At 32.4% G+C, this 10,045-nt stretch overlaps 1 protein-coding gene and 1 long non-coding RNA gene across 2 annotated transcripts; one reads left to right on the top strand and one right to left on the bottom strand.

Moving 5' to 3' along the window:
• Positions 1–2,444: 2,444 nt before the first annotated feature.
• Positions 2,445–5,661, bottom strand: LOC145949654 (uncharacterized). Its single transcript, XM_083060267.1, has 5 exons — positions 3,319–5,661; positions 3,147–3,251; positions 2,996–3,068; positions 2,820–2,915; positions 2,445–2,733 (listed from the first exon to the last, which is right to left on the bottom strand). Exon 1 carries the CDS (start codon positions 5,373–5,375, stop codon positions 3,537–3,539), a length of 1,839 nt encoding a protein of 612 aa, XP_082916393.1. The 5' UTR covers positions 5,376–5,661; the 3' UTR covers positions 2,445–2,733; positions 2,820–2,915; positions 2,996–3,068; positions 3,147–3,251; positions 3,319–3,536.
• Positions 5,662–7,169: 1,508 nt separating this feature from the next.
• On the top strand, positions 7,170–9,581 carry LOC114916357 (uncharacterized). Its single transcript, XR_003804767.2, has 3 exons — positions 7,170–7,421; positions 7,734–7,855; positions 8,665–9,581. It is a non-coding gene; the product is annotated as an uncharacterized LOC114916357 (long non-coding RNA).
• Positions 9,582–10,045: the final 464 nt, after the last annotated feature.

Here is a 10,045-nt window from a genome sequence, read left to right as displayed (position 1 = left end):
AGAAAGACACCAAGGTCCCTAAAAAAGCAGTGATATATATATATATATATATATATATATATATATATATATATATATATATATAAAAGAAATGGGTATTCGTAGTACCCGACATAAAAACATGCTCATTGAGCTGACATGGTTCAACCCGAATGAGGTTAGAGACACCTGACAAGTAGATCATCAAGGATTTCCAGAGGGCATTGACTTCGAGAAAAGACCTATACCTACTCTCAAACTCACCAACATCACCCTTGACCCATTCGTACCCAGCAATAAAGATACCAGGGTGCGAGTCTTTCCTATTGTTCCCACCCTTTTTTCTCTTTGGCCATCGTCGTCATTGATAACAACCCCTTTTTTACCCATTACTATCACCTCATCCAAAGCTAGAGGGATAGAATCAGAGGGACGTGAAATGATAGAAATGTCTATGACCAAGAAAAAGAAGCAAAAGGAGGAAAAAGTACCTGAACAGAACGTAAACACGAATTGAAGGAAGAAATTGTGGCCGAAGAAGACGGTGTGGCCGAAGACGATGATGCAAACAAGAAAGAAAGCAGGAGCAGGAGAATTGAAACTCTATGAATAGTAGTGAAGAAGACAAAATGAAGGTGGCGCAAAGGGCTTAAAGGCTAGGAAATGACAAAAATGTCAAATAATGGACCCTATTAAATAGGACTCATAATGATGGGATGCGGCTCCCCATTATGAGTCGTCACCCTTCAATATAGTCGTTGTCATTTGATATCCCAAGGCACATCGTTTAGAGAAACGAAGTGACCCTTGGATGACACGTGGGATCCAAATTGACAGGCTGGGAAATGAAAAAACATGACACTTTGCCTAGTAGTTTGAGTAAGCTCTTCAGCCTGCTCAAAACACTCAAAGCTTGGGGCGCTAGTGTACCAACCACACCAGGTCGATAACATCAGACATATGACATCGTACCGACCTTGGTCGTCGAGATTCACCTCGGCCCTAAATTGGTCAATCATATCGGGCAAAAGATTAAGTCATTCCTCAACTGGACAAGTTAAAAAGATAAATGCGCAATCTCATTATATCTTAACCTATATGATATTCGCACAAGTGAAAAAAACCTTAATCACCATCAAGATACATAAATATGAGACATTCACACCTACAAAAAATAACATAGGCATTGGAGTCTCTTTTATAGGTACCACCTCCACATTGGAGTATCTAACTTGAAGAAGTAGAAGGGACTCACCAATCTTATTGAGAAGGTTGTCACCGCACCAACTTCAGGTGAAAACACACACACACACATATATATATATATATATATATATATATATATATATATATATTGACTATTTATTTTTTAGGATTTTGAAGAAAAAAATTGATATGCGAATTTAAAAATTTGAAAACACAACTATCAATACAAGAAAATCAAAAGTTCTGTTTGGTTTCATTGTTTTCTATTTTAAATAAAATAGAAAATACACATAAAAATATATTTAGGTAAGAAAACAGTTTAAATAAAACCTAAAATTTGAAAACAGAAAAATGTTTTCGGTGTTTCTGAAAAGGAAAACTCTACGGTACCCATCGGGTACCGGAACAGTCGAATATTTTTTTTAATTTATTGTAATTACTTATTTTATTTTTGTTTTTATTTATTATTTTAAATAATTTATCTTTATAAATTTTTTTATATCTTTAAATTACTTTTATATTTTTTAAATTTCATCTTAATGTAGCATTTATTATAATTAAATAATTTAATATTAATATTTTTTTAATATATTTTAATGTTTTTTAGAGTTAATTTTTTAATTTATAGTATAAATTAGTTTTTCAATTATATTATTTATTATTTTTTTCTTATTTTAATATTTTTATAATATTATTATATTTTTTGTTTTTAACTTTTTAATTCTATCACATATAAATAAAATTTGTTATGAAAATTAACCTTTTAATTATTGTTTTTTGAATTAGTCTTTTTGATTGATTTATCTTCTACAAATTTTTTATCTAAAATTTATGTTATTTTAAATTTATTTTTTAAAATTTATTTGTTCACATAATTTGAGGTACCAAAACTCTTCAATTATCATGACACTAGTACAGAAAGGGTCTTTTACGTTGGAAAATGGTCCGACGTTAATACGGGAGTCGTAAATTTACGTCGCCTCTATAAGGCGACGTAAATTTACGTCGGGGATTTCTCCAAACCGACGTAAAATGGGGCAAAATCATGCCACAATTTTACGTCGGTGATGGCTTTGTCCGACGTAAATTTACGTCGGTCATTGCGAGGACCGACGTAAATTTACGTCGGACAAAGCCATGTCTGACGTAAATTATGGGAGTTTTTTTTTTAAAAACGTTTGTAAATTGATATACCCAACACCTGCATATAAATATAATCCAGAATACCAACTCTAAACCAGGCTGTCCAGAATAGAAATTCAAATTGTATTTCAAAATTGAATGACAAAAAGAAAATAATATATAAATCTTAAAAAACATAAATTATGACAATGTAAATCCTATTATCCTAAAAAAGCTATAAAACATGTTTGTCAATGCTATCTAACTAACTAAACTAACTAACTATCAAACTATAAACATAATATCTAACTAACTATCAAACTATAAACATAATATCTAACTAACTAAACTTAGAAAAAAATTTGCCCATTGTTCTCTTATCTTGAGCAACTCATCTTCGGGCAATGGAGATGGATCTTGAAAGACCTGAAAGGGTAATTTAAGTGTCATTAATATGCAATGTTAATTATTCTAAAGGTAAATATAGTTAAATAAATTTTGATATGAATTACCTGCGCCCAAGAATCAATAATACCCGCAGAAACTATGGCTTTCATCCAATACATGATGTAATAGCCACATTCAAACGAGTCTTGTTGCTTATTACACTAAAATGAGAAACAAATAACTATTAATTCCAAAGTCAATAAATTTAAATATTATTGATTGTATGAATTTATTTGCTAACCTTAGGGTATATGAAATGCAATGACTTTGATGATCTGGCTCTTCCACTTAATATATTAGCTCCAGACACGATTCTAATTAATTGAAATAAAAACAAATGTTAGCCAATATATATAATTAGTTTTAAAACATAATGAAAAAATTTTAGTTACCCATGTAATTGGCTTTTAATTTCATGGCTTGGTTTTCGATGAAGTGAACAAAACCACACCACGGTATATTCCTTAGGAATGATTACCATTAACTGCCAATGGGACCTACATTGTATGACAAATAAATCAGTTAAAAAATTACCATGATTAAAAAACCAATTAAAAAACTAACCCGTCAATGTATGGAGCCATGTATATATGTCTTCTTGAGTCACTCATCCATGTTTGCATATATTGTTGGATCTGGACCTGAGTGTTTCCTGATTTTTGGATGGATTGAGGCTCAATAAATCCATATACTTCTGCTTGTGCTTGCTCCACACTCAATTTGTCCATGTACCTAACACAAATAATTATTATAAGTTAAATATAATTATTGTAAATTTAGACTCATAAAAGAAAATATGAGGAGTACCCTTGTGGAACTTTCACACTGCTTAAGCACTCACAAAAGCTTTTTTTTTCTTTCTTTGATAGAGTATGACAAGCTGGAGGCAAGTAAGTGCGTCTTCCAATAGACTGAGGATGCAACTCAAAACGTATACCCATGTCCACCAAATCTTGTCGTGCTTTCACTCCATATTTAGTCTTTCCTTTGATGTTTAGCAATGTCCCAATTACACTATCACAAACATTTTTCTCCACATGCATCACATCTATGCAGTGTCTAACATCTAACTTGCACCAGTAATGAAGATTAAAGAATATTGATCGTTTCTTCCAGATATTTCTCTCAGTTGACTTCTTTTGCGTCTTTCCGAACACAATGTTAATGTTCTTCACCCGTTGATATACTTCTTCACCATTGCGCGGTGTGGAGGAAATTTCATCCTCTTGACTTCCATTGAATGCTTTCTTCAATCTACGGTATGAATGACTACGAACAAGAAACTTACGATGCCTAGTGTACGCAGTCTTTTGCCCATGTTTCAATTGGGTATAACTTGTGTTTTCTTCACATATAGGACATGCATAATGACCCTTCACACTATACCCACTCAAGTTACCATATGCTGGAAAATCATTTATTGTGCAAAATAACATTGCACGCATAGTAAATTTTTCTTCACGATATGCATCAAACACCTCCACTCCTGTGTCCCATAACATTTTCAAGTCATCAATCAATGGACTAAGATACACATCTATGTCATTTCCTGGTTGTCGAGGACCTGATATCATCATAGACAACATAATATATTTTCTCTTCATGCATAGCCAAGGAGGCAAATTATAAATGACCAACAAAACTGGCCATGAACTGTGTTTACTACTTAAGTTCCCATAAGGATTCATGCCATCTGTAGCTAAACCAATTCTCAAGTTTCTTGACTCTGCACCAAATTCTGGAAATGTTTCATCAATCCTCTTCCATTGCGGAGAATCAGCTGGATGTCGAAGAAAGTTGTCACATTTTCTACCATTTTCATGCCATGTGAGGTTTTTTGCATCCTCTTTAATGGCAAACAATCTTTTAAACCTAGGTATTATTGGCAAATACCATAAGACCTTAGCAGGGGGACCCTCTATTTCTTCCTCACCATTACTTCCATCAGTTTTCTTTTTGAACCGCGACAATCCACATGTGGGACACACTTTCAGTGTAGCAAAATCATTTGTATACAATATGCAATCATTAGGGCACGCGTGTATCTTCTTATACTCCAAACCCATTGGACATAGTATCTTTTTTGCCTCATAGTTGCGATTAGGTAACATGTTATCTTCTGGAAGCATCTCCTTCAATAACTCAAACAATTCTGTGAAACTTTTATCAGTCCAGCCATTTCTTGCTTTTAAACTAAACAATTTTAAAGTTGCTGATAATCTTGTAAACATACTGCATCCTGGGTACAATGGTTGCTCAAAATCAGACTTTAAGGTATCATACACATGTGCTCTTTCAAAATTTTCTTCACCAACATCACGTATCATCTCTTCTAAGTTATCGCCCATCCCTTCAAAATTTTCAGTTGTTGACACTGTTGGAATGTCTAATATTTCTCCGTGCCATGTCCATACTGTATAACTCTTCACAATACCATATATAAACAGGTGATCACGTATTTCTCCAACTTCTTGACGTATCTGATTCAAACATCGAACACATGGACAATAATATGCCCCTTTGATGGGTTTCCCATTTTCTCTTTCAAATTGTAAGAACTCTTCAACTCCATTTCTGTACTCTTGACTAATGCGACTTGCATTCATCCAACTTTGATTCATTATCTATATATTAACACAAATTAACTATTGACTCAGTTATTCATAAATTTTCTAACCTAAACTACAACCCTAAAAAATCGATGGTAAACTAAAGGTCAATGCCTAAAAAAGTCTCTTCTTTAATGCATCTGGAACGGCCCGTACTGAAACTAGAACGGGCCGTTCCAGATCAAAAAATTACAACAACAAATTTCCAGCAGAACGGGCCGTTCTCTTTGCAGAACGGCCCGTACTGCTTGCAGAACAACCCGTTATGAAAGGAGAACGGCCCGTTCTGCAAGGAGAACGGGCCGTTCCAGCAGAACAAATAGCAAAAAAAAAACAAAATAATTACGGGGACAACAAACTAACCTCAAACGACCAACGTGCAGACACTTAGAGACTTGGATACGTTGAATGTAGCAATAAACGCAGTGGGAGACTCAGAAATTTAGAGAAAATGAGAGGGGTTGTTTGTAAATTGTGAGCGCGGGAATGGAAAATACAAAGGTGGGGAATATAGGGCCATTTTTTACGTCGGGTTTCGTTGTTCCGACGTAAATTTACGTCGGACTAGAGAGGTTCTGACGTAAATTTACGTCGGACCCCCTCTAGTCCGACGTAAATTTACGTCGCACTATGAGACTGCGACGTTAATTCCCACATTTACGTCGGACTAGGGGGGTCCGACATAAATTAGTCTCCACTTAATTACGAAACTGCCACCGCGTTTTTACAACGTCGGTGTTTACTGTTTCCGACGTAAATTGGGTGACGTAAATACCCTTTTTTGCACTAGTGTGAGTACCATAGCAGTTCCTTTTTGAAAATGTACCTATGAAACGGCGATGTTTTTTATTCTTCGTGGCATTTCTTCGACCCCTGCATCCTACGTATTTCCATAGAGTTTTTTTTCTTCTCTCTCTTTTGATACAAATTGATCACATATTCATTTCACTGTATTTTTAGGTTGAAGAAGGTTATTTTTGTTGCAGCCGTGTTCTATATATGAATATTAATATTTTGTGATTTATTTGATACAATTATTCTGTAGATTTTTAATTAGATATGATATATATTATTTAATTATTATAATTAAATATTGGTTGTTAAATATGATTAATATTTAATGTGATTGAATATTTTTTTAAGATAAATAGTATCAAAATATTTCACATATATTTTTAATTGTGAGACCTATGATGTTATTCTATTTATATTTATATTATTTATTTATTCTAGATAAATAATATGATGATTTTCGTATTACTAAAGATGTATAATATAAATTAGTATTTAGTCCGTATATGCTAAATGTTTATTATATTTAACAAAATATTATAATAAATTATATATACAAATAAATATTATTTAAATATAAATTATATTTAAAATTTGTATAAATAGATATATTTAAATATGTAAATTATATTTTAGATTTATGATAAATAATTAATATTGTAACACAATTATTTTTAATTATTGATAATTTATTTTAAAAATACTAAAATTTAATTTATAAATAAATATGGTAAATAAAAATAGAATTGAATAAGAAGACGAAAGAATTCTTGAAAATTCTCAAATTGAAAGATAAAACCTAAAATCACATTCATTAAAGATAAATTCTTAAAAGCATCATAGCGCAAGATAATAGTTCTTATTTAATATATAAAGATAATGTTAGATCAAAAGATGATCTTCGATTTGTAATATTCTAATTTTCTAAAATAAATATTATTAAATAATGAGTAGTTTTATAATTAAATATTATTATATTATATTCAGAATTATTATTTGGAATTAAATGTGGAGAATTATTTTATTAAATAAAATAATAAGGAAGTTTTAAAGAATTAAATTAATTTAAAGAAAGAAGGGAAACAGGTCGAGTTAACCTGGTTCAATGGCTTTTAAGAGAGAGGGCTGATACAGGTTACGCTAATCGGCCTCATTTAGCATTCTGAAAAATCTGAGAGAAAGAAAGAAGAAAAGAAAGGAGCTTTGAGGAGAAGTGCTTAGATCATCTCAAAATTACATCAAATTGCTTCAGATCATCACAATAAGGTATGGGGAGGGAAATGAGTTTGTTTATATGTGGGATTACAAGAGAGGATGGGTAGTAGGAGAAATCCCAAAATTGTTAAGGTTTTCCATTTTCTGTGCTGACACTGCAATTGACGACTCAATTGGGTTTTTATATTGCATATGTTTGTTGTATTGTTCGGTAAAAGTGATGATTTGAATGATAATTGAATTCATTGGGATGTCTTCGTGGGGTAAGGTTCTTGAGTAATTTGATTATTGTTAATCGGTAAAAAGATGATTATATGATTACTTATGAATTTTGGTTATGTTTTGTTCATGTTGCGTCTCTAGAAAATGTGTTGGGCATCAGGCTTGAGTTCTTGGCATCGGACTTGCATTCATACTGATGAATGTGAAACCCAGATGAGGTTAAGTCGGGCGTGGGATGTATCACGTCGGGCGTGAAAAATTTGGTGAGTCTCTACCTTGCCTTAACGTCAGGCGTAACTCATCGAGGTTGAGCGTGAGAGAGACAAGGTGCTCTTTATTTGCTCTTAGCGTCGAGTGTGGGTGTATGAAGTTGGGCGTGAAAATATTGTGTACCTTTATTTTGGCTTACAGTCGGGCGTGGCCTGGTGAAGCCCGACGCAAACTAGAAATATGTTATTATATTGATGAATTTTGATGATGGTTGTGAATTGTATGATGCCCATTAATGATTATTGTAAATAAGTATGAATGATGTGTATTTAGATCAGTTGATGTGCAAAATGTGATTTGATTTGGAATGGTTGTTAGATGTGGCTCTATATCTAATTGTGTATTAGCATGTATAGAAATGATGAATGGATGAGGTAGCATGACATGAGCATTTGTGCATGTTGCATTTACCCTAGTCATAAGTGGTGATTGTATTATTATACACTAGCCATAAGTGGTGATTAACAATGTGACACTAGTCACAGGTGATGTAAATGGTGTGGCCATGTGTGGCGGTACCTGAGGAGATTGATGAAGTTTGCCCATTGTGTGACGTTCTGAGTTGATGCTTTTAGGAGGTACATTGCATTTGCAATGATGTGAGCATAAACATGATACATGAACTGTATGATGATGTGATAGTGGTGATATTAATTAATGGGTATGCGATGATGACACTATTGTTATTGGTTGTTACTGGAGTTGTATGTGGGTTGATTATATGTTGGGGTGGGATTCTTTTCTTGTGTCGTATATATGATTAACCATTTTTCTCATCCGTATTCATTGTGGTTTATTTTAGGTAATGGTAAAAGTGATGAGGGCGACACTCTAGGTGCTGAGAGCTGAAGTGACTTGTTTGCTATGATAATGTGACATCGGGACAATAGGATTAGAATAGGATTTTATCTTTTCATATTGATTACCATTTCTTTTTGTATTTAATCACGGTTGAAAACCTTATGTTTTATAATTTTTTTTATTTGCTTGGATGTTCAGAGGTGGATTATATGTGAACCTATTTTACCTGAGTTGTAAATGAATTTCTTCCTTATTTAATTGTTTTATATGTTGGGGTAGAATGGGTGTCACAAGATTCCTCAAAGTATGAATTTTAATGCTAATAAACTTACATATGCTTATCAAAGAAAAGTTTTTCAAATCACACTATAAGATGAAATATAATAGACATTTGGTTGTGATGACATGTAGTCTTTTAGACGAACAACTTCATCTGTATGAGACAAATGCATTTAATATATATATATATTATTTATGATGTCTGATAATTAAATCATAGTTTTCTATGTTATTCCTTAACAGACTAAAAGGAACAAAAACTTCTTTGGTACTTGCACCTCGAAAAGGAACAAAGACTTGTTTTTCATAAAAAAAAAAAAAGACAAGTAAATACCTCAAAGTACGTGAAATCTCATAAAAGTCATTTTTGACTGACACACACAAAAGTTCCTTTTGTTTGGTACTTTAAATGTGATAAGTAGCCCCTCTAATAAAAGAAAAATTGACAATATGGTGAAACGCATTTAATACTCACATTTATTGTACCAACAGACACTTCTCTCCACAAGGAAGGAAGATGGAGATAGATGAAGCAACCCTGTGAGAAATGCTTACGGATTTGCAATGGTCATTTAATACTCAGATTTTACTCATTATTTCTGTAAAATGTAACATTGTATGTGTTTAGGTGGTTTATTTAATTATATATGTTATATGATTAAAATGTTGAATTGTTTGTTATAGCTGAAGTGAATGTTAAACTACAAGAAAGGGGGGTTGAATGTATTGTTCTTTTAAAAATAGTTCTTTATAAAATCTATTTTTTAGAAAATAGGTATTTTGGATATTGAAACTTATATTTTTCTAAAAATTGTTTATGAGCTTACTTTTTTTCAAAATAGATTATGTAGTAATATAATGCTAGATGCAATAAGGTAAATAAACAAGTAAAGATATAAAGAGAGAGAGAGAGAGAAAGAGAAAGAGAAAGAGAGTGTTTACATAGATTTTATACTAGTTCACCCTAACTAGGCTACATCTAGTCCTCACACAAACTTGTGAGATTTTTACTATCACAACCAACTATTGTTCAAGAAATTCAGCCATCTTCTAATACGAAGACACAACTACACAATCACATGATGTTAGTAGCAAACATTCAA

Source organism: Cajanus cajan, chromosome 1, assembly GCF_000230855.2.
Source record: "Cajanus cajan strain Asha chromosome 1, NIPB_CcT2T_4, whole genome shotgun sequence".
NCBI classification, from domain to species: Eukaryota; Viridiplantae; Streptophyta; class Magnoliopsida; order Fabales; family Fabaceae; genus Cajanus; species Cajanus cajan.
The sequence above is the reverse complement of the archived record's forward strand: the minus strand, read 5'-3'. Positions and strand labels throughout refer to the sequence as shown.

Excerpts from the sequence above, each read along its gene's own strand:
- LOC145949654 (XM_083060267.1), bottom strand. The coding sequence starts at position 5,375 with ATGAATCAAAGTTGGATGAATGCAAGTCGCATTAGTCAAGAGTACAGA.